Source organism: Megascapheus bottae, chromosome 11 (genome assembly GCF_031878675.1).
Source record: "Megascapheus bottae isolate mThoBot1 chromosome 11, mThoBot2.hap1, whole genome shotgun sequence".
NCBI lineage: Eukaryota > Metazoa > Chordata > Mammalia > Rodentia > Geomyidae > Megascapheus > Megascapheus bottae.
The window spans coordinates 16610778-16636345 of record NC_143519.1 but is presented as its reverse complement, the minus strand read 5'-3'; the positions used below and the strand labels follow the sequence as shown (position 1 = coordinate 16636345).

Sequence of the window (25568 nt, the reverse complement as noted above, 5' to 3'; positions counted from 1 at the left end):
TCACGGAATCATAAGGTTGAAATCTGAAAGTATAGAAGAGCAATGCAAAAGCTTAGATCTTAGCTGCTGCTCCTTATTTGGATATATGTGAGGTCTGACAGGTACATGTATGCATTTTTTAGCAACTTCACCCAATATCTAACAATATACATTATTTTTCTTGTACATAATATCTAAAAAGTGAATTTTTCTTTTCTACATGTGAAGGCACATGTAGAAGGCACCACCCATAATCAGAGTGCATATCCTATTCATTTACTTTTTTATCTGCATGATATGATTTTTAGACTTCTTAGAGTCCAGTTTATGAGAAACAGCTCTGTTCTCTCACATCCCAGAAGCGTGTCTCAAATAAAAAATTCAGATATGAACCAGTCATTCTATCATTCAAACTGACATTACTTCAGCAAGCACTACAGACTCAATACATTCAAATAGAACTTGCTATTATTTTTCAGAAATTCTGAGGACCAAAACAAGAAATGTAATTGTCTCCAACATTACTTTGATCATAGGTCCAATTGGTCATATTACACTCTGGAAAAATTGCAGTATGTTTCAAGAAAGCATAGACCACATAAAGAGCTACTAGATATTAAAATAGTTTAATACACAAACATTACTTTTGCTGATGCTTTGTAATCAATAATATTTTCACCACTGTAAAGTTTAAAATTTTCCAATTTCTTTTTTTGGCATGTTTTCATTGTCGGGATAATGTATAGAGTGATTACCATTTGTCAGATAGTAGGTGTATTACTTCTAGTACATTGCTACCCTTTCTCATGTTTTTGTAAAAATTTCCAATTTCCATCAACACAAATATTGAGAGTAACATTATCCTACTTTACATACTTAAGACACAAAATCCAACAAGCTGCAATCCAACTCCAGCTAAGGACCTTCCTTGTTTTGGAGAAAATAGTTCTTCAAATCAACAGCACAGAATTAGAAAAACAACAATGAAAGATAATAGTATGTTGTACAACTTTTATCATTTACTGTACAAACTGAGGGTTACTTAGGAGTGAAGGTGGTTACTTTAAAATTCAGAAATGAAAAGAGACATAAAACGGGTTATATTTGGAAACAGAGGTGTTTGTTTACCATGGTTAAAAGAGAGAACATCCAAGCATCTCAAGATGGAAAGAAGAGGCAGGAAATATTCCAGGGAATATAAAAGCTCAATACAGTGCCAAAATGATGAATCAATGTATCATTGAAGAAAAAAAGTAATTTAGAGAAGGGGATGGATGTTCCAAGACCTTCCTTTCAAACTCAACACCAGTGAATAGGAACCAACGAGACACGGACAAGTCATCCAATGAGAAAGCAGTAACTGTAAATTGTGCAAGAGTATTTTCGAAGGCAAAAGCAGGTAGTAATAAAAGGCATGAACCTGGATTAACAAGGAAGGGAATTTTAGTAAATGGGTGAAAAGAAATCAAACATTTTTAAAAACCCTCCCACAGCAATAAATCTATGTCATTAAAACTACACCAACTACCGACATTAAGCTGGACATCACAGGTTCTTGGCCCATACTAATCTCCAGGCCAAAGATAAGTAGTCTTTGCTACTTACTTCAACAGCAGGAATAAGGGCTAAAAGTAAAATACTGTGCTTTGTGAAATAATTTAAGAATGGTTAAATAAAAGTTGTTTGACATTTAACATTTTTTCTTTATTTTTATTTTATTGTGGGGATAATGTATAGAGGGGTTACAGTTACATTTATCAAGTAGTAGGTGCATTACTTCTCGCATATTGATAACCTTTCTCATGTTTTTGTCCCCATTTCCCTCTCACCCACCCCCCACCCAGTCATCTTATTTTCCACCCATCTCTTCCCTATTTCAAATAAACAAATAAACAACACACCAGGTTAAAAAAAAAAAGATTGTATTTTCAACGTAGGTAGTCCAAGTATTAACACATGATATTTTATTAATAAGACATTGTTAATAATATTATTTTAAAGGCCCGAAATTAACCCATGTATCTACAGATTTTGTGCAATTTATTGAAATAATAAATACCTTAGATAATGAAAGAATGTCACCATATTTCTTTCCAATTTCTGGTGTTCTGAGTCTTGAAGTTGCGGTTGACTCCATTAATCTCTTGGGTCACTCAGTGAAAGCATTGCTATAATTATCAGAGCAAGCTGTCAATGAAGTCAGCTCTGATTAACTGGAGGGCTCCTGGAAAAATAAAGCCTGGATTTAGACAAAATATTATAGAAACTAGAAAATTTTAATTAAGATTGTCCTTTTACACTGTCTTAAAAAAATTACCAGCTTTTCGGCAGATCTATCTATTCCAATTTACCCATTTGCAGTATCATCAAATTTATTCAAAGACCTCTGTGACAAGGTTAAAGGTAAAAGGAATTTACACAACCCTAGCTAGACAGTAATCTATAGAAGATTGCAGTCAGGACCAGCTCCAACATGGAGGAAAAGAATGAAATGGTAAGAAATACCAATTGGCTCTGCAGGCTCCATGTCCCAAACACATGTGCCCTTTACAGCCAGGGGCACATTGCCCCAGGTTCCATTGGATCAAAAGTACTTTTCCATTATGGAAAGCCAAGTTGGGAGATCCTATCATAGGACAACTATCAGTAGAACCAATCAGTAGAATCCTTGCAAAACATGTCCTGCCCTCAACTAAAGGGACCCAAAGCTATGTTTTAGACAAGATCAGGCACCCTATATATAGGTGTCCCAGGACACCTCCATGTTCAAGAAGTTCCTGTTCTCTGTTTCATTTTCCTTTAAGTAAACCTTGGAGGAAATTAAACACTTTGATGCCATTTTATTGGTGGAGAAAATGAAACACTTTGATGCCATTTTATTAAACACTTTGATGCCATTTTATTGGTGGAGAAAAAAAACCAAACCCTAGATAGTATCAAGAGTAGCTCATGACTTTAGTCATTTTGGCTTTTTTTTTTTTTTTTGCCAGTCCTGGGCTTGAGCTCAGGGCCTGAGCACTGTCCTTGGACTTTCTCAAGGCTAGAGCTCTACCACTTGAGCCTCAGCACCACTTCCGGCTTTTTTCTATGTATGTGGTACCGAGGAATCGAACCTGGGTCTTCATGCATGCTAGGCAAGCACTTTAACCACTAGGCCAAACTCCCGGCCTCATTTTGGCTTTTCTGTGTCTTCAGAGGCCACATTTTTTTCCAGATAAAATCTCACATTCCTATGAAGTAATGTAATGACAAGAAAATCATTTCTATTTTAAATGGATAAATTCTGAGGGCAATATTTTAAGGTTACTGAAAGTTTGGTTTATATTCTGAAAGTTAAAATATATGTAGACATGGACACCCTGACCTTTCTAATTCCAGTGATGACCTGTGTATCAAAAGTCCTAATTTTTTTATTTGCTTGTCAGTAAATTTTGAATAATATTTGATATTTGTCCATTGATGAAAAAACAAAACGTAATGTAAAACAAAACAACAACAACAACAAAAAAGCAAGAGGTAACAATGACAGGTCACACAGTTTTTTTTATCACAATTTCTTCTTGAAAAATGAGATGAATAATGCATACACAAAGGTTAGTAGTTTCTTATTTTCCCCCATTTAGAGAGGGGGGGGAGAGAATTGAGATGTCTATAGCTATAGAAGCAATGTTGTTAAACAACTTGGGGTCATAATAAGGTAATATCTAGAAGCTAAATGATCCGAAATCCATGTTTTGAGAATTAAATAAAATAACCATAGCCCAAATCATTTTAAGAAAAAAAAATGGTGTTTTCTGAATGTAGTGATCATAAATGTTTGTCCAACATTTCACTATAGCAAAATGGCTTCTCTCATGAGGATGCATATATTAATATTATATATATGTACATATATATTATACTTCTGATAAGTAATAAGTAATCCAGATGAGTAGGGATTAGAACAAGTATGTATGCTATGTATTTTTTATCTAGGATACAAATCCAGTCCAACTGTCTTTCCATTTATCTCTTCACTCTCATGAAAACAATTATAAAACAGGTCCAGCAATTTCGCTCAAATAGTAGAGAAACTACCTAGTAAAGGGTTCAAACTCCACTATCACAAAATAAATAAACAAAGAAGAAAAAAAAAACAGGGCCAAGAGTTTGGCTTAGTGGTAGAGTGCTTGCCTAGCATGCACGAAGACCCAGGTTCAATTCTTTGATACCACATACATAGAAAAAAACAGAAGTGGTGCTGAGGCTCAAGTGGTAGAGCCTTGAGAAAGTCAAAATGCTCAAATTCTGAGCTCAAGACCAGGACTGGCAAAAAAAAGAAAAAAAGAAAGAAAAAACAAGGCAAAGAAATTTGTAAAAGAAAAAAGTAGCATTTTAAAACTCTAGTTGGTTTTGAACATGTGGTTATAAAACACTAACTTGAATATTTACTAGATTTTATGACCAGATTGTTATATCTAGAGAATTTGATCTGAGTAAATCAACAGTTAACAATCAGTATATTTTCAAATTGATTCTCCATCAACCAAAAGGTTGAAGAACAATAAAAATGTGAGTAATCTACTTATTTCTATTTTAGAATAATCACCACAACTATTTTAAAAACATTGAAAGTCTCAGTTTACTTTTTCAGACACGTTTTCAAAAGTATATTAAATTTTTCTTGGATCTTTCTTGGAGAAGTGGTTCTTTTCTTGCTGTCATTTTACCGTAGGAGTGACATCTCCAGCTCACCTTACATTTTACTTTCTACAAAACATAATTGTAAATTTATATTTGTTATCTCTTTGGGCACTTAGAGTATATGATAAACATTTTAAGCATAGCAATTATTGGTCCTGAGAAACACTGAGAAAATTGGGATAGATTATTCCAAATGAAAAGCTTTCTTTGTAAATGCAGTTGCTTTTATTCTTAGTTATATATTTCAAAAGATACATTTCAGAAGGTAATTATGTATACTCAAGACATCAACTATAAGTGAAAACACAAAGAGCTGTTCATAAATGCAATTGTTCAGTCATACTTTGTCTTCCCATTCTCTGTCCTTCATTCTCTCTCATTCATTCTCTCTCTCTCTCTCTTTCTCTCTCTCTCTTTCTCTCTCTCACACACACAAACACAATGCATTGATTGATTGGTTCATGGTGCAATTTCTTCAATCCTAAATCATATACACCCATTGCAAACAGAGGTCTGCAGGTGTTTGCATACAAGAAGGTAATTGATAGAGGACTGCCACAAAAGTACTTTTACTGGCAGCAGAAATAGACATTCTGCAAAAACAGCATAGGCAAGGTAACACTCTAGAATGATGATGTTTCATGTGTTGAGAATGCACAGGTATTCATTAGTGATCAGGAAAGCATTCATTTTTCTCAGAGATGTTTTTCCCATGGAAAAAATATTATCAAATTCTGTTTGTTTGTTTGTTTTTCAGATAGAATGGACACTGAACTCCTGACAGCTATGAATGCTTCTTTGTCAATGCAGACACTGCTCTTTGACTTGTAGTTTTTGGAGCAACTCCAAAATGCTGATTCGAGTGTCACTGCAGGTTGCTTTCAGCGCATGTGAGAAGATGGCTACAAGCATCTTGAGATTGTAAGATGCACAGAAAAATCTATTTTTTTTTGTCAATCCTGAGGCTTGTCCTTGGACAACGTTAGCACTAGAGCCACAGCACACACTTCTGGCTTTTTCCATGTATGTGGTACACAGGCATTGAAACCAGGGATTCATGCATGCTAGGCAAGCACTCTACCACTAGGCCCAACTCTCAGCCCCAGTTAAACTTATCTTTCTTTACACACATTTATTTCGATCTGACTTAACACTTAAAAATTTTAGTATTTGGAGATTCATAAATATGTCACATCCTCACTCTGAGTAGGAGAAGATCTTCACTAACCATACAACAGACAAAGGCCTCATATCCCGAATCACTCCAAAACTAATCTTCAAAGTAACAACCATCCCATAAAAGATGGGCCAAAGACTTGAAGAGAGACTTTTCTGAAGAAGAAATAAGAATGGCCTATAGACACATGAAGAAATGCTCACCATCTCTGGCCATAAAAGAGATGCCAATCAGAATAACTCTGAGATTCCACCTCACTCCAGTTACAATGGCCATGATCAAGAAATCTAATAACAACAGATGCTGGCAGGGGTGTGGTCAGGAGGGATCACTATTACACTACACTACACTAATACACTGTTGGTGGGAGTACAAACTCGTTCAACCACTCTGGAAAACAGTATAGAAGTTCCTTAAAAGACTAATAGAGCTCCCCTATGATCCAGCAATTCCACTACTTGGCATTTACCAAATGTCCAGAAACAAGGACATACTTAATCCACTAACACAACGATGTTCATTGCAGCACTATTTACCATAGCAAAAATATGGAACCAACCCAGATTCCCCTCAGTTGATGAGTGGATCAACAAGATGTGGTATTTATATACAATGTAATTCTATGAGGCCATCAGAAAGTATGACATTGCCCTATTTGTAAGGAAATGGAAAGACTTGGAAAAAATCATATTAAGTGAAGTAAGCCAGACCCAAAGGAACATAGGCTCAATGGTTTCCTTCATTTGTACAATTAGTACACATCTAGGACTCTCTTAGCATAGGATTAAAATAGCATAAAACCTAGATACACAAGGCCATATAGGATGAGGTTAAATGAAAGGACCTCCAACATATGGAAACAAGACCTATATAATGAGTGAATGTTGTTCTTAATGTCCTATGTTATTTCTCATCATTTTTGTTGTCCCTTTGTTATTCTCATATTGTTGCAGTATCTTACCTTATAATCTGTTATATTGTATATATGTTTATTTGTTTATATGAAATAGAGAAGAGAAGGGGGGAAACAGGTGAGGGAAGAGGTTAGGGGAAGGAAAATGGATATAATAACATGAGAAGGGGTATCAATGGTGTGAAGTAATGTTCCTTCTATCTGGCAAATATAACTGTAGCCACGCTATTAATTGCAATAAAAATATGTTAAATCCTCCACATGTCATTTTGCTCACACAGAGAAGAGTGACCTACACAAACATTCAATTTCTTTGATATTATTGGGAAACGTACACTGTAGTCACAACATAAGTGGAGTATTTTATGTGATGATCAAATGATAATTATCAAGGACTTTTAAATAATAAATAAAACAGCCATTTTGGTGATTTGCTATTGATATAAAAACTTACGTGTATTTTTCAGATATTTAGAATATAATCAGTTTTATAATCTCACTGAATGCATGTTGAAAAATAATGAATATATCAATAATTTTTTATTTAAAATTATGCATACTAGCATAATATAACAGAGTTATAGGATGTACCTTAAATTATACATGAAAGAGCTGGCATCATTTCTCCTCAAAGAGCCATTTTTGCATTTAACTGTTGATATTATTGGACATATATATGTGGATATATGCACATACACACATGTTCTTATACATACATACAAATAATATCAACAAATTTACATGTGTATGTATGTATATATATATACATATTTAACTTACTCTGAATCAAAACTAATGTGTATATGACCTGTGAATATTTGGCTAATTTGGGCTGAAAAGTTATAGTACATATCAACATATTCAGTCAAATACATTTCTGCTTTGTCATAAATCAAACACTAGGCCACCCTTTTCAATATACTAGTTTATTTCTAAATTCTACCTCACAAAGGATTTAGTGAAATACTTTCAGTATGAAAATATTTATAAAGTCATAATTACAATTCTTTATTAAGTGTAGTTACTATGATGGTTTTTCTGCACAGCAGTCACTGCTCATCGTATGATGAAAAACAGGTTGGCTACAGAGTGAATCTTATTTCTCATAAAAGTTATCCCAATAGAAATTGATTATTTCTTCCCTGGTATATCTGTAAATTAATTAAAATTGAAGCATACACAATAATAAGTCATAGGACACTAATTATGGTCTTTTGCCACTATAAAAGCTCCATTAATGATGTGGTTCCAATGATAGAGTTTCCGCATCTATGAGAGAAAAAAGTCAAGTGAGTTCCTAAGGTTTGTGTTCAAGATCCATTACTGATAGCACAAACACACACACACACACACACACACACACACCACACACCATAATGAATGAGATTGAAGGAATATTTTAATCCAATAGAATTAAAATGTCTAACATAAATATCTAACATTTTAAAGCAAAACTGAGCACCAGGATTAACTCCAAATGGATCAAAGACCTTAAGGTAAAAGCAGTTACCCTGAAAACTTTACAAGAAGGAATGGGAGCTACACTAGGTCTCCTTGGCACAGGTCAAAACTTTCTTAACAAGGACCATGAAACACAACATATTAAAGAAATTTTGGACAAATGGGACTGTATTAAACTACAGAGCTTCTGTATGGCAAAGGACATAGATCTTCACTAACCACACAACAGACAAAGACCTCATATCTAAAATATATCAACAGCCAAAATAATTGAATCTCTCCAAAACTAATCTTCAAAGAAACAACCATCTATTAAAAGGCGGGCCAAAGACTGAGAGACTTATCTGAAGAAGAACTAAGAATGGCCTATAGACACATGAAGAAATGCTTCATATCTATGGCCATAAAGAAAATACAAATCAAAACAACTTTGAGATTCTATCTCACTCCAGTTAGAATGGCCATGATCAATGTCATTACAATAGATATTGACCTTTGACAGTTATTTGACTGTTCTGGATCAAGATACAATGTGCTTATTTCAGATTAAAGACCTTAAACAATCTTCCTTGTGAAGTTTTATAGTACTTTTCCATATAAGAGTCATAATATGAAACTATAGTTCAATTATATACTAAAATTTTAGATGCATTTATGAAACAAATACACCTTGACTTTAATACATTACAGTAATTGTTGGAACCAGAACTAGTTATATAACTATTATATCAATGATTGAAATACATACATATGTTTTAGTGATATATATATGTAGCCTTTCCTGGTATTCTGAGGTCATTCTGATGCATTCTAATAATAAATCAATTATAACATGCCATTCAATCTCTACAAACTTTAGTTTTCAAAAATACCAGTAAGGGGGCCAGGAGTTTGGCCTAGAGGCAAGAGTGCTTGCCTAGCATGCACAAAGACCCGAGTTCAATTCCTTGGTACCACATACATAGAAAAAAGCTGGAAGTGGTGCTGAGGCTCTAGTGGTAGAGCTCTAGTCTTGCGAAAGTCCAAGGACAGTGCTTAGGCCCTGAGCTCAAGCCCAGGACTGGAAAAAAAAAATTCCAGTAAGTTTCAAGGTCCAATTTTTATATTAAAAAACATATAATGTAATGTAAAATTTCAAGTAAAGTTGTTTTTCCAACTAACCCCTTCTAGATCATTTTTAAAACAATATTACCATTAGGTCTTTCTTTTCATTTCTTTCAATATTCTACTGTGTAATATACAGAAAGTACAGCTACTTTAGCATACATAAAATAATAGTTACTTTCTAATAAAATGTCACTGATCTAAGTTAATCTATTCTTCCTTCGTTATATATCACATATGATGGGGGAATTTTGAAATGTCTGTAAAATAACAGTTTTAAGGAAATGGAATTAAGAAGAATTGAATACAGATACTCCATGGAATGGAAATTTGGCTCCTTATGAAGTATGAATCATAAAAAATTGGCTTTGTTTTTTTGGTTGCCATAATCATTATCATTAGTTAAGAGTGTGGCTGTTCATAATAATTGAATTTCCAAGAAATCCTAACAATTATGCAAGAAATACAGTTTCAGTATTACTAGGCTTCATATTCTAGACCCATAGATCTCAATAAGGTCACAATTTACCGACGTATTTAAAGTTACACAGATAACTATGCATACTTCTCTGTGATACTGCCAGTATTTCAAACGCTCAGTAGAATATCTAAAGGCTGTACTGTAAGACACTGATAAGATTCATGAGAGTCCATTCTCTTAGCCTCCTTTAGGAGCATGGTCTATCTATTACAGAACGAATGCCATTGAAAGCTAAAAATGTATGGAATAATATTTTGGCATGCCATATAAGACTTTGAGTCAAAAATACAGATAATTCATCAGAAAGTCCAGATATCTTTGTATCAAAATTTCCTGATATTAATCACTGTTTCACCAGAAATATAAAAGATAGGGCCTAGCCTGTAGTAGATATTAAATAACTATTGTTGAACGAAGAAATTAACTAATAAATAGCACTTCTTCAATACCCAAGGAATCTCCTAGAGCTCTTTCTTCTTGCCATTTATAGTATATTGAATAATAAAATTCCTTCCCTTCTCAGTGATAAATTATAATCCAACCTGGAATAATAATAGCACATTAGAAAGTACCATCCTAGATAAGTGATAGACAATGCAAGAGTATATTTTGAGGGTCAAGTCTATACTGTTCGTTAGGAAAAATTGAGAGTAGTTTGCTGGAGAGGAAGTTCTTTTATGGCAATGGATAATTTTTAAAAAATGTGAAAAAAAATCTTCTGTCCAACAACAATACAAACCAGAGTTTTGGAGTAGGTGAGAAGAGTGATTAATTGAGGGAAAAGTGTATGTTTAATGAATGAAGTACATTGAAGAAGTATATTTAGGCAAATATATAGGAAATAGTTCTGAAACTGTTGGGACACAACTATGCTATATGATTTTCCTTTGAAGGAAATAGAAGCCACAGACAGGCGTGTACATGTTTTCTGAAAATGACTAGAAATTTGTGAGAACCAAGAAGCAATGGATCCCAAGAGACTCTAATAGAGTCATCCATAGAAAAACTAATCTAGCTACATAGTGAACCTGCCTTTTTTCCAGTGGGACAAAAATATTTTTAGGCCTTTACAGGCCAAATGACAGCAATCTTTGTTCTAACAAAGTCTAATGTCAGTTTATATATTTAATACATCTCACAACTACATACTTATTCATCTTCATGTGGATAGGGTAAAATGGTACTGCAGATAATTTCCAACATGATCATTTGTTTCTCTTCAGAACCATTTTGATCTTCCTCTTCACATACAAGAATATAAAACACAGCTAACGTCTCCAGTGCTCATTATGGTTTGTCTTCTAGCTTCTGTTAGATTTTCTTTTATTAGTAATGTGGGAAGCTAGAATTAAGTATCAATTAAGAGTTAAGAGGACTACCTTAAGTAATTTACATTCATATTTAAAAACAGATTTTCATTGTCTATTAATACTAATTTATCATGTAAACAATGAAGTAATTTTGAAATAAAATAAAATAAGAAACAATAAAAAGAAAAACAGTGAAGTGATTTTGAGAGATTATTTTAGAGAAGGCACATTCAGCTCTTCATCAGTTCTACAGCTTTCTTCTAAATAATGTACTTAATTATTTAGATTCATACTTTAATTTTCAAGTTTACTATAAAATTTAAAATTTGTACAGAAAATGAAAATTTAAACTATTAAACAGTAGAGTGCACTGATAGCAAAATATCTGCTTTATTCAAGTATCCCTGTCTTCTAAGAAGTAATTACCAGTTCTGGATTTGTACATGTGTATCTTTCAAGAAAGAATTTCAGTCTCTGTCTTTTGTCTTTGCCTGTTTGTGTGTCTCTCTCTCACCCATACCCCTCTCTTTTTTTTTTTTCCAATTTCTTCCTGTAGGTCTTTTTTACTTTTCCTTCACTCTCATTTGCTCTTCCCCTTTCCCTCCCCCTTTATTCCCTCTCTTTGCTCCACCTCCTCAGATTCCCCTCCATTCTATCTTTCTAATCTATCTATCCACCCATCTCTCTGTGATGTTATGTATGCTGTTAATAATGCAAAACTATATTCTTGTACATATTGGTATTCAAGTAGAACACCAGTGTGTTGTTCTACCAATGTATAGGTAATATAAGCTACTTTTCATCCGTTTTATTCTTCATAATCATTTTACTGTTTATTGATTTTACTGTTCTTAATCATTTTAAAGCCTCCCCATATTTATCATCTTCTCCTACATTGGTAAAATTGTAGCCTACTCTTTGAAAAAATAATTGTTTGAAAGATATTGTACTGTAAATTTTGGTCCATATTACCAGGTTGTCTCCCCAGGAAAGCGAACTAGTAACTCATGCCCCGTGATTCATTAAGTGACTACATCAACAATCATAAATAATGACTTCTTTTCCTTCCTCTCCAGGAAATCTTTTACTTTTCCTTCTTTTGGTGGTACACAATTCATATGTCTTCCATTTCAAAGATTTAAGAAAATACTTTTTAATTTAGGTCATAAATATGTGTCAATTACTAAACTAAATTATACATACTTCTTAGTCATTGCTATCACAGAAAAGTAATGTCCTACATCCAGGGCTGGAAATGTCTGATACTTAACAGAATTCTCCAATCATAATTCACCATTTAAATGAACAAAAGGAAATGAAAGCTCCACAGGCTTTAGCTTTCTTTCCATGCTATTGGTACACTTCAAGTCTCTCTGTCCCATTAGCCACATGCTTTCCTTGTTTACAAGGACTGCTAACTAAGCACTTAATACTTGTAAAGACATTACACAGTGATGTACAAAGAAAATAAAATGTTTTAAGAAAGGCATCTACTGTAAGAATTCCTCCAAAAATTAATACATTAAACGATAATTCTACACAATGATGTATATATATATAAACTTGCAAAGATATATGGTCAGTTCTAAGGGATAAGTATGATTCTAATTTTAATATGTTGTATCAATCTGGGGCCCTAAGTTGTACTAATCAGTGCAAAAATGTTTAAATATTTACATGAATTTATAATAATCTTATAATATATACAATTTACCATAAATATTATTTATAATATTTGTAAATAAATTATAATATGCCTAAATATATTCAAAAACATTTAGACAAATAGTCTGCCTTTTTGCATCCAACTCAATCAAATAATAATTATGTAGCAATAACATTATCTGGATCCGTAATTTTATTCTCTCGCTTCCAATTGGTTTTATTCAATCATCATTACTTAAATATTTTGTAAAAACACACCTAAATGCTGTATGAGAGTAGTTGTTTAATATAGAGCAAAATACAGGTATGCTTACTTAAGTAAACGCACTGATGCAAGTGTATGATTCATTTGTATGATTTCTAAAAAAAAATACACGGTCATAGCAAGTAGAAGTCTACTGATTAAAAACTGAGGGTTTTCCTTATTGTTGGCTAGCCTCTTCAAGCCATGTATTTCTTAATAGTCTCTCTTTTTTTTTTTTTTTTTTCCTGCAGAGTAGCTTGTAGAGACACCTAGTGGTAGGAAAAATGGCAACTGACTGGCAATTTTGAACATGAGTTAATGTTAGAAAGTTTACATTTGTTTATTTAAAACAAAGAGTTATTATACGAACAAAGAATGTTAGCATAAGAGTTTCTTATAAAAGCTATAAAAAACGTTTATTCTAAACATTTGAATCACTTCTTAGCTTAAAAGTATCATTCCAACTATAGTAAAAAATGCTTAACCATAACAAGAAAATCAAAGGTAAAAACTGAATTTTTGTAATTAATGAAATCGTGATAATTCAGAAAATTAGTAAATTAAAATAATTATATCAGCTGCTTCAAGAAATTTAATGAATAAGGTATTTTATGATGTTTCAGAATTCCTGTAGACTCTATGAACCATCAAAAAATTCTAATAAGACTCACTATTTACATGTCAAGATTTGCTGGCTATAACAAATGTGTACATTTTAAAATTGCATCTTGATAATCTTCAGTGTGTACATTCAAATATATATTTTGATTTTATTTTGAAAATAAAATATGACTTTATCTCATGTTCAACTTTTTCTAAAATTTTTAAACCATCATGTTAGAGAATGACTAGTTAAAATCCATAGTAAGAGTTGCTTTATGGGTAAAGTTTGTTAAGTTTGTCATATGATGCATTTGAAAATAGGGACTACTCCATCTACATTAGATGTTTCTAAATTTAACAAGTTCTGTTGAAGGATTTTATCTTTACCCTCCAGTATGATAGATTACTTTTGCTACATCTTTTACACATATTAAACATTTTTCCTAACTAAAGTATTTGTGGCTTAACAAAGAATATTTAATTTCCAATATTAAACGTTGGATTCAGAGGATAGCTAAAAAGTGCTATGAAAATCTCAAGAGACTGAATTATTCACTACCTGAAATAAATTTCTGATTCTACATATAAGAATATCATTGAATATAACCATATTTGCAGAATACACTGTGGAAAGATATTCAAGGTATCTGTATTCTATAGCATGCTATATAATGATACAAACTATGCCACATCTATAATCTATTCCTATTCAATGCTTAGAGTGTAACCCTACAATCCCCAATATTACTAAGAACCAAGTAATATTTACATTTAAAACGTGTTGCTCAGCAACATGGACAGAACACATTTACCTGGTAAATTTACCCAGTTCTTAAATGAACAGGCAGGTGTGTACTCAGGATGCACTGGACAACTTTTCTTGGGTCCCTCGGATTGAAGGCAGGCCTTCATATTAACAAAGAAGGAAATCACACTTTAGGAAAGTCCTGCTTCTGGGGATAGGCTAGGGTAGTTTCACCCAGTGAGCCAGGCACTGTAGAGATGGCACTGGTGGAGTGTAGCAGGTAACTCCCCCAAAGGAAAAAAAAAATTAAAAAAAGCTAATTGCTATGGCCACTCCACGGATTCCAGGCTTTTCCTGAACGTGGATTCACATTCCCTTTGACGGTCTTTCCCTTTCCCTTGAACTACTCCGAAATACTTAACACTGTGGTGCTTGAAAAGGAAGAAAGGAGGGGGGGAGGACCCAAAAGATCGCTTGAAGAGCACCCCGCAGACAGGTAGGGTGCGCAGCCCCTCCTCCTCAGGTCTCTCCAAGTTCAGGCTGGCCCCATCCAAGGCTGGGCACCGGCGCCGGGCGGGCAGCGAGCAGCCAAGGGCCCACGCCAGGCCTGGCACGGTCCCGGACATTTCCACTCCGCCCTGGCCCGGCCCAGCACCTCACACCCCCACGCCCGGAGAACCCACAGGGGTCCCAGACTTCTGTCTCCCACATTTGGACATCCAAGGCCAGGGCGGGGGGAGGGAGGAGGCCGGGGTTGAGCCGCCCGAACCCCGGGACGCCTGTGCCCTCGCCCGCCACCTATCGGCCGCCGCGCGCTCCCATCGCCCCAGGCCCATCATGTCTGCGGCAGCTCGGCTGGCACCGGCGACGCGACCGTAAACCAAGTGTCCCGCCGGATGGGGCCCTGCAGCGGCCACGAAACTCACATCTCCGAGCCCCGGGCGATGCTTACCTTGTGGCCACCTCGTGGATCCCCGAGGGAGAAGACGCCACTTTCTCTGAGTTTCTGGCAGCCTCCGGGCGCGCTGGACCCGCAGCGGGCTTAGCAGAGAAGACGGCGCCGCTGCTGGTGGGGGAGAGTTCCGAATCCTGACGGCCGCGCGCGCGCCGCGTCTGGGGAAGGCATGGAGAAGCAGAACCCCGCGGCCACGCCATAGCCCCGAGGATGCGGGAGTCGCGTACATCGTAATCGGGCGGGGGGGGGGGCTCCGCGGCGGCGGCGGCGGCGGGCTGGACGCGGGGGTCGCCTCGCGGGGGGCAGCGGAGGAGCCGCCGCCGCCGCCGCCGCCGCCGCCGCCGCCGCGGGAGCCGGCGAGGAGCCGGGGCCGCCGTCCCTCGCCCCCTCACTACCATGTACGGCGTGCGCTGCAAGAAGAAGACGGCCGATGCGCGCACACCCTGCCTCCCGGCTCGCTCTGGCTCGTCCCCGGGCGTGCGCCACTGACCAGGGGGGGAATGTGGTGAAGAAGGAGAGGAGGAGAGACTAAGGGGGGAGGGGAGGGCCGGCCCGCGCCAACCCAGGCCCCAGGGTGCGAGGAGCCAGAGGCTGCTGGAGGGGGCGGCGGCTACAGCTGGGTCGGAGAAAGTTGCCCCCCACTCCCCCTCCCCCGGTGCAAATGGGAAGTGTAAGTACCCACCACCCCGGGGGGGAGGAGGTGCGAAGTCCAGGGCCGGGGACCTCGCGATCGCGCACCCCAGCGCGGGTGGGTGTGATTGTGCAAGCGAGCATGAGTGTGTGAGTCGGGTGCCAGCGCTCTCCCAGGCTGACCGTCACGTTGGCGGAGCTCGGAGGGGCCCGGCTGGTTTCCTTCTCCCCGCGCCCCCTCCCCACCTCCCGCTCCGCGCCCCCCCTTCCCGCCCCGCCCGGCTCTGGCTCCCAGCCCCTACCGCGAGACTCCTCTCCTCCCCCTCCTCCCCTCCCACCGATCGCGATCGCCCCCCCCCGTTCCCTCCCCCCCACCCCGCTGCCCGCTCCGACTACCGCGGAGAGCGCCGGGGAGAGCCGTTTGGGGAGCCCCGGAACCCGCGGTCGCCACCGCGGTGGCGGCCCGGGGCTGGCGGCGTCCAGGCGCTGCTCTCCTCCAGCGGTTCACCCCGCACTGCTCGCCGCCTCCTCTCTGCCTGGGCTTCCCAAGCCCAGTGCACAGTCCTAAGGATGGCTCTGATGAGTGGGCCCCAGAGATGTGAGACGGGGTAAGTCTGTCGTTCACTTTGTCAAAGAGGCTCTCCCTCTCTATCTCTGGTGTGTGTGTGTGTGTGTGTGTGTGTGTGTGCGCGCGTGTGTGTGTGTGCGCGCGCGCGTGTGTGTCTGTGTGTGTGTGTGTGGCCGAGTGGCTTCCTTTTCCTTCCCCCCCTCCCCCCCCCCCCCCCGTCTTCCTCCCTTTACCCTTCCTTCGCTTTGGGGGTGGGTGGGGGAGGGGATCCTCGCGTCCTGGAACTCCGGGTGCTTCTGCCTGGGCGGTCGTTTGGGCAGCTGTGCCCAGCGCTACGGGTTTGGGCCTGGGTACTGGGCTCCAGCACGAGCAGCTCCACGCCTGCTTTTCATGCAGGCATACACCCGGCTGTGATCTAAGCTCTGATTTTTTTGAGGTCGGGGGGGTAGATGAAGAACAAATACAGTCCCTCACCCCCGCCCTCCAGATTTTTTTTTCTGGATAATATGAGAATGTGATATGCACCCGCGAATTTCCAACGCCAGAGCGTTTTCCAGTCGGAATGTCAGCCTTCCCCGGCTCATTCAACTTTATTTTCTCAAATTTTCGGTCTCCCGTGATGGCTGGGGAGTGCAGCGAGAAGCAGCCATGCCACCCTGACTAACCAGAACTGAATTAAAGTTGTAAACGCCTGAGTTGAATACTGGCTGGACACAATTTGCCATGGGCGCTCAGATGAGGAAGGAGGTGAATGGGGGCGGGGGAGAACAGCCAGGGTGGGGGAGGGGACGCAGCCCAGTTGAATGGATGTGCACATTTGATCCAGCGGAGAACCCAAATTTCAAGGTAAACGTTTTGCTTTCCTAAGAGGGTTTTTTTTTTTTTTTTTTTTTTTTTTTGGCCAGGAGACGTTTCCCATTGTGACGGGAGGTTGGGCAAACTAGGGAGGTTTATACCCAGTGGTGGTACCCATTTCGTCTCGCCACATCTGAGTGGCCAAACGCGAAAGATTCGCATGCACACTTGCACATGTGCGTGTGGATGCAGGCACTTTTAATAACGCGGGCTAGAGTCGACTTGGGGATCAAAAGCAAGGTGTCCTGTTTTGAACCTGTTCCTCCCTCACAAACGTCTTGGCTTTGAGGCTTAAATGGGGGCTGCGATTTGCCCCCAGACTTTGGTGGTAAGGCAGAAGGTAATAGTAAGGAGAAAAGGCACCGGTTCCCAGAGCCCAGCACATTTCTTCCCATCAAATGCCTGCCCAGCCTCACCGTGCGCCGACCCCGCTAAACAACGCCACGCTCTCCCCCCTCCCACACCTCATTATGCCCTTCCTTTAAGAGTGCTATCGTCCACAGAGTGGAAGGCAAAAGAAGCCTTCTGAGGGAGGGGGAGAGGGAGGGAGAAAGAGAGGGAGGGTTGGGGTGGCGGAGGAAGAGCGAGGAGGGGATCAGATTGATTCCTTGGAGAGATGAGATTCGGCTGTTCTAACCCAGACCTATGTCATTTGTTCTCTTCCCTTTCACCCCTCTATTTTGCTTTTTAAACTGCCCAGGATTCCTTTCACTTAGAGAAAAAAAGGGGAGGGAGTGGGGGCATGGACAATTAAATGTAATAAGCAACTCCAAAGATGGAGATGTTGGCAAGGTGGTAGCTCCTTGCAAATCCAGCTAATTCGGTAGGTTAGTTTTGCATACCGTGGCACATAGACGCGAAGCCCGAGGTAAGGGAGGTTTTGGCGCTGGTCCTCGGTTTACTTTCAGCTGATTATGGATAAGTGGCAGGCATGTCCTCTTTAAACTCAAGGTATTCAGAGGTAATCCGAGATTGCGGATGCAGTCGCTGAGTTCTTTGTAATCCATCGTGCCGAACTATTTCAGTTGCTTAAAGATACGGTTTGGTGGTGGCGTGGCTGGCATGATCAATGAAGAGAAGTGGTCGCAGGGCGCTCTCGGAGAAGAGCTGCTAAGTGGCAACGTGCGTGCAATTAGCAGGCTGCTGTGCTCAGTAGCGTCTTGGTGAAGTCCACCATCAAAGCAAACACTCTCCTTTGCCTCCCCATCCAGAGCTCCGGGAGAAAATCGGTGGTTTAAGAGCTCTTCGTGGTCCCCTTTGATGCATTATCTAGGATCCCTTCTGCTTCTGAAAACTATTCTTTAGGCTCGCATCCTCACATTTCTTGCGATGGTTTAAAATAGCCCAAGTATTGTGGCTCCTTGCTTTTCCATAGAGGAAAACAAATGAGAGACCTTCTTGGTGAACTGTTAACTGAAGAGAAGGGGGGAGGGTATAGGTGATGTTGGGAACATTGTCAAATGATGCTTCTTTTCTCCTAAATTAGAACCATGAAACTGAACTGACAGCCATTTTATGTATATTTATGGATTGGTTTTGGAAAGGGGGGGAGTGGAGAACATTAAAATGGGACTTCAATCTGCTCTAGTCTTGTAAAGAGTGGTCTATCAATGCTATGCTCCTTAGGAAATAAAGTGAGCCTTTAAATCACAATGAATATCAAAATTTAATCAAGTCTGGAGACTGTTGTGTTCCACTGGGGCAGGGAAGGGGTGTCATTCAGATCTCCTGGATTTCAGAGCAGTAGTATAAGGGAAGAGAGACTCTTTCTCTGACCCATCCTTTACATATATATATATTTTTTTGGTCACATTCTATTGTTTCCTTGTCTCCCTCTCTCCCTTGCAGGAGGTAAAATGCACACTTGCTGCCCCCCAGTAACTTTGGAACAGGAACTTCACAGAAAAATGCATAGCTGGATGCTGCAGACTCTAGCATTTGCTGTAACATCTCTCGTCCTTTCGTGTGCAGAAACCATCGATTATTATGGGGAAATCTGTGACAATGCATGTCCTTGTGAAGAAAAGGATGGCATTTTAACTGTGAGCTGTGAAAACCGGGGCATCATCAGTCTTTCTGAAATCAGCCCTCCTCGTTTCCCGGTCTATCACCTCCTCTTGTCTGGAAACCTTTTGAACCGACTCTATCCCAATGAGTTTGTCAATTATACAGGGGCTACAATTCTGCACCTTGGTAGCAATGTAATCCAAGACATTGAGACGGGGGCTTTCCATGGGCTTCGAGGTTTAAGGAGGTTGCATCTGAACAATAACAAACTGGAACTTCTGCGCGATGATACCTTCCTTGGCTTGGAGAATCTGGAATACTTACAGGTCGATTACAATTACATCAGTGTCATTGAACCCAACGCGTTTGGGAAACTGCATTTGTTGCAGGTGCTTATCCTCAATGACAATCTCTTGTCAGGTTTACCCAATAATCTTTTCCGTTTTGTGCCCTTAACGCACTTGGACCTGAGGGGAAACCGACTGAAACTTCTGCCCTATGTGGGCCTGTTGCAGCACATGGATAAAGTGGTGGAGTTACAGCTGGAGGAAAACCCCTGGAATTGCTCCTGTGAGCTGATATCTCTCAAGGATTGGCTGGACAGCATCTCTTACTCCGCCCTTGTAGGGGATGTGGTTTGTGAGACTCCTTTCCGCTTACATGGCCGGGACTTGGATGAGGTATCCAAGCAGGAACTTTGCCCCAGGAAACTTATTTCTGACTATGAGATGAGGCCACAGACGCCTTTGAGCACCACGGGGTACTTGCACACCACCCCAGCCTCGGTCAATTCCGTGGCTACTTCTTCCTCTGCTGTTTACAAACCCCCTTTGAAACCTCCTAAGGGGACGCGCCAACCCAACAAGCCCAGAGTGCGCCCCACCTCTAGGCAAGCATCTAAGGACTTGGGCTACAGTAACTATGGCCCCAGCATTGCCTACCAGACCAAATCCCCGGTGCCTTTGGAGTGTCCCACCGCGTGCACTTGTAACCTTCAGATCTCCGACCTGGGCCTCAACGTCAACTGCCAGGAGCGCAAGATCGAGAGCATCTCCGAGCTACAGCCCAAGCCCTACAACCCCAAGAAGATGTATTTGACGGAGAACTACATCGCCGTGGTGCGCAGGGCCGACTTCCTGGAGGCCATGGGGCTGGACCTTCTGCACCTAGGCAACAACCGGATCTCCACCATCCAGGACCGAGCCTTCGGGGATCTCAGCAACCTGAGGCGCCTCTACCTGAACGGAAACAGGATCGAGAGGCTGAGCCCAGAGTTGTTTTACGGCCTCCAGAGCCTGCAGTATCTCTTCCTCCAGTACAACCTCATCCGCGAGATTCAGTCTGGAACATTCGATCCTGTCCCCAATCTCCAGCTGCTCTTCCTCAATAACAACCTGCTGCAGGCCCTGCCGTCGGGGGTCTTCTCGGGCCTCACGCTGCTCAGGTTGAACCTGCGGAGTAACCACTTCACCTCTCTGCCTGTGAGTGGGGTCCTGGACCAGCTGAAGTCACTCATCCAGATCGACCTGCACGACAACCCGTGGGACTGTACGTGCGCGGTGGTGGGCATGAAGCTGTGGGTGGAGCAGCTGAAGGCGGGCGTCCTGGTGGACGAGGTGATGTGCAAGGCCCCCAAGAAGTTCGCCGACGTGGACATGCGCGCCCTCCAGTCTGAACTGCTGTGCCCAGACTACTCAGACGTGGTGGTCTCCACGCCCACCCCGTCCTCCATCCAGGTCCCTGCCAGGACCAGCGTGGCGACCCCTGCGGTGCGCCTGAACGGCACCGGGGCCCCCGCAGGCCTGGGGGCTGCAGGAGGCCGGGCGTCCTCGGTGCCCTTGTCGGTGCTGATCCTCAGCCTGCTGCTGGTGTTCATCATGTCGGTCTTCGTGGCCGCCGGTCTGTTTGTGCTGGTGATGAAGCGCCGGAAGAAGAACCAGAGCGACCACGCCAGCACCAACAACTCGGACGTGAGTTCCTTCAACATGCAGTACAGCGTGTATGGCGGCGGGGGCGGCGGCGGGGGCGGTGGGGGCGGCGCGGGGGGTCACCCGCACCCCCACGTGCACCACCGCGGGCCCGCGCTGCCCAAGGTGAAGACGCCCGCGGGCCACGTGTACGAGTACATCCCCCACCCGCTGGGCCACATGTGCAAGAACCCCATCTACCGATCCCGGGAAGGCAACTCGGTGGAGGATTACAAAGACCTGCACGAGCTCAAGGTCACCTACGGCGGCAACCACCACCTGCAGCAGCCGCCCCAGCCCCAGCCGCCGCCCCAGGCGCCGCAGCCCCAGCCGCCGCCCCCGCCGCCCGCGCCTGCGCCCGCGCCCGGGGACGCCGAGCCGCGGCGGGACGGCCTGCACCTGCGGAGCCCCGCCTACAGCGTCAGCACCATCGAGCCACGGGACGACCTGCTGTCGCCGGTGGCAGACGCGGACCGTTTCTACCGGGGCCTTTTGGAGCCCGATCCGCACCGCTCCAGCACCCCCGCGGGCAGCAGCCTGCCGGAGTACCCTAAATTCCCCTGCGGCCCAGCCGCTTACACTTTCTCCCCCAATTATGACCTGAGGCGGCCCCATCCGTATTTGCACCCGGGGGCCGGGGACGGCAGGCTGCGGGAACCGGTGCTGTACAGCCCCCCGAGTGCTGTCTTTGTAGAACCCAACCGGAACGAGTATCTGGAGTTAAAAGCTAAACTAAACGTTGAGCCGGACTACCTCGAAGTGCTGGAAAAACAGACCACATTTAGTCAGTTCTGAACGCGCGCGACGGGACACCTCCCCCCACCGGCCACCACCTCCCCCACACACACCCCCGTGGGAGTGTTTGCAGTGAGAACCCACGCGCAAGCAGACGCGCACGCGCGCGCACACACAAGCGCACACACGCACGCACGGGGAACGCACGGTGGCTTCCCGGGGTCGTTTCAACGTTTAGGGTGAAGTGCCTTGGCACGGGGCTTCTCCGTTTCCGCGGAAGACGACCTGGAAAGGGTGTAGACTCCTTTCCAGTCTAAGGCGCGGGGACACATTCGTGTCTACTGGGCACGTAGCTTTCTCTTCTGGTGTGTTGGGGAGGAGGAGAGAAGGGCTCTGTGGGATGTGTGTGTGTGTGTGTGTGTGTGTGTGTGTGTGCGTGTGTGTGTGTATGTGTGTGGTGGGGGGAAACAGGGAAAGGTCGCAGGAAGATTTTTTGTTGTTGTTCTTGTTTTCTTCTACTTCTTTTGTTTTCTGGCAGTGTTGGAAGTGCTGTGGAATTGGGAGAGCTGGGCGTGGCCTGATTCCGCCTGCCCAAGGCTTCCCGCCCTCCCCACCCCGCCCCCCACTGTCCCGCCAAAAGCCATGGGTGGGCCTAAATGGCTTGGAGGGACGTATTAGCTGCCCCCCTCAACTTTAAGAGAAGGTTTATTCTCCCCCCTCTGCTACCCGCTTCTCTCTCATAGCCCTTCTTCTTTTCCTTTGCTTTTAAAGGATGTATTTGTAGTGCATTCTGGACATTTGAATTAAACAATACAACAACCACAAAAGTGTTGTGATCCAACAAAAAAAAAAAAAGAGAGAGAGAGAGAGAGAGAAAATTAAGAAAGGATCGCTATAGATGTGGACAAATCATTAAAATTACAGAGCTATATGATCCATAATTGATTAGTCAAAATAACTTATTGTTGAAATATACAAATATTTTATTGTAGCACCTATTTTTATATGCACATTTAGCATTTCCTCTTTCCTTGACTATTTAGCCTATGATTTTTTTCACAGAGTTTTCCGACTGTATTAGGAGCTGCGTTTCCAAACTTGTAGTGATGCCAGGATGGTATTTTAAATCTTTAAAAATATGGAGCACTTCATGGCAAAACTTAAAAAAAAAGCCAATGCAACCCAACCAACTGAATATGCATTAAAAATAATAATAGAAGCTGATGGTATTCTATTGTATACAAGAAAACCAAGTGAGGGCAATTAATTGGGCCATTTGATTTGAAAACTGTATGGACATCTGGGGTTTTCTTAGAAAAGATTTGAAAGTATTTTTAGTAGTGATTCAAAACGATGTAACGATTTGACTACTATTGTAGCCAATTTTTGATTGTGTAACCAAACCCAGTTGCGTTCACACAGATCCTTGTGTACTTTCACCTAAGAAGACCAAATGATGAACTGTACAATGTCTTTATTCCTGTGGGCAGCAAGCAATGATAATGACAAACAGGATCTCTGTAAGATGGGCTACTGTTGTTACAGTCTCATATGTATCCCAGCACATGTAATTTTTTAAATAGTTTCTGAATAAACACTTGATAACTATGTCAAATTGAGGGATTTAAGTACTGGTTACTTGGCGTGCAAAAGATAAGTTATGCGTGAATGGTGAAAACTCCATTACTAATAATCCAGGAAATGATAGTTAAATTTTACCTCTGATTACAAAAAAATTCAAAATGTATGTCTGTCTCGCTATATATATAATATGCTTTGGTTGGTGCAGGAGAGTATACTTTCCTGAATGTATCAATTCATATGTTTATTAATAATACTTTAATTACACATGTTTATTTGCTGAGGTACTCATAGAATCCATGGATCTTGGTAAGTAATACATTACATATTTTTTATTTCAATGTTTTATATTTTGTCATGCCCATTTATTTATTGAGCCTATAGTTTTCCATAACGTCCAAATTTTTGACTTGTGTGAAACTCTTAAGAAAATTCTGATGGGTAGTTTGTCAAAAGTCAATTTGACTCCTCCATATTCATAAAGTTGCCAGCAAATATGCACGAGTATTTAAGAGCAGGCAATGTAGGAATCCATATGAATCTGAATGAGCCATATGATCCAGTGCAGCCAGTGGTCCTCTCTGTAATCTCACCAAGGCATGTGTCTCAAGGGCTGTTCATGAAGTTCATGTTCAAGGAACAATTGCCATGGCATACTGCCACAAAGAGGCAGCATTCACCCATGAGTATATTGACAGTAACTACTTACATGCAGATTGAACAGTTTCCCTGAAGATTTTTTTTTTTCAAGTTGTAATGTTACGTTGATCAAGTGCAGTGAGCATTCTAGGTTGGTCACATTTTATCTTCCACTTTATTTTTACCCAAAGGAGAAAAGATTAACAAAGCCACGATACGATCATGAAAAATTCGAAAACCAATATATCTCTTGCCTTTCATCTACCTCCGCAATATTAGATTCAGAATAAAGAGAAAAAGAAAGATACTAGTATTAACTTTATATTTGGAATTGGTTATTACTTTGCTGTTTACTTTTTACATGATGGGAGTAGTTTTTGTCTATTAATAATGCCATTCTAAATTCCTGATCATTATTAAATGATAAACTACTGGTGCCAGGTGAAAGCTTCCATACAACTAAATTTTATATTTTAATCGATGCATTAAAAAAGGTAGTAATTACATGCAATCAATATGTATTTCTGAGCAAAGAAAGATTATTGATGTATTTTTAAGCAATTTCAAAATTTTGATCTTTTAAAATCAGCAGTATTTTGCATACTCTTTCCCCATTGTTTGAGGCATAGTCTTTTATTCTGTGGTTTTCAATGCTTTTTAAATTGGTGAATAAACATTATATGATTTATTAACAGAAATACTTTAAAAAGTCTCAATTAGAGAATAAGTTGATCTCATTGTGGCTCTAATGTGCTTAAAATATTTATCATATTCAAACCATGAAACTGTATAGAATGAAAAATGGATTACTTTTCTCTTTATACTTTCCTGACAATACACAAAGGTATACAATAAAATCCAAGATATATAGTTTTACAAATTTTATTTGGGGTCTTTTAGGTTGTTTGTTTAGTAAATAAATAGAGTAGGTATCTTGGTGGTATGTGATTGGATATAGGAGCCCTGCTCATTCTCTCTATAATATTTTGGAGAATAATAATATGTAATATTTCTACCATCAATTAAAGTATAGATGTAAACTAAGCTTACTTTTTGTGTTTGTTCTATTTAATATGATTCATAATACCATGTACATTTATTTCTGGATAAATATTATAAAATATTTTCATGAATGATTACATTGTGAAAATTTCACATCATCACAAATAATGTATTCCTTATAAATGTACATAATTTATATAACTGTATAAAATCATTAACACTAAATTATTTATTGTAGTTATGTGTTGAACAACTTCAGGATAA

At 40.9% G+C, this 25568-nt stretch overlaps 2 protein-coding genes across 6 annotated transcripts in view; one reads left to right on the top strand and one right to left on the bottom strand.

Moving 5' to 3' along the window:
• The window catches only part of LOC150056781 (uncharacterized), a 145422-nt gene extending 129704 nt beyond the window's left edge, over positions 1-15718 (bottom strand). Inside the window, exons 1-2 of the mRNA XM_090341780.1 lie at positions 15318-15718; positions 2039-2203 (exon numbers count right to left, since the gene is read on the bottom strand). Of these exons, the coding sequence (XP_090197906.1) occupies positions 2179-2203; positions 15318-15718 (426 nt within the window). The 3' untranslated portion in view covers positions 2039-2178. The remainder of the gene's footprint in view (positions 1-2038; positions 2204-15317) is intronic.
• Positions 15717-25332, top strand: Slitrk5 (SLIT and NTRK like family member 5). Of its 5 annotated transcripts, none has more exons than XM_090341976.1 (2): positions 15717-15783; positions 19222-25332. In XM_090341976.1, exons 1-2 carry the CDS (start codon positions 15717-15719, stop codon positions 22140-22142), a joined length of 2988 nt encoding a protein of 995 aa, XP_090198102.1. In that variant the 3' UTR covers positions 22143-25332. The 5 variants fall into 5 exon arrangements, with proteins under 5 accessions (XP_090198102.1, XP_090198099.1, XP_090198098.1 ...); XM_090341973.1 differs by lacking the exon at positions 15717-15783 and adding an exon at positions 15829-15990; XM_090341972.1 differs by lacking the exon at positions 15717-15783 and adding an exon at positions 16459-16558.
• The last annotated feature ends 236 nt before the right edge of the window (positions 25333-25568 follow it).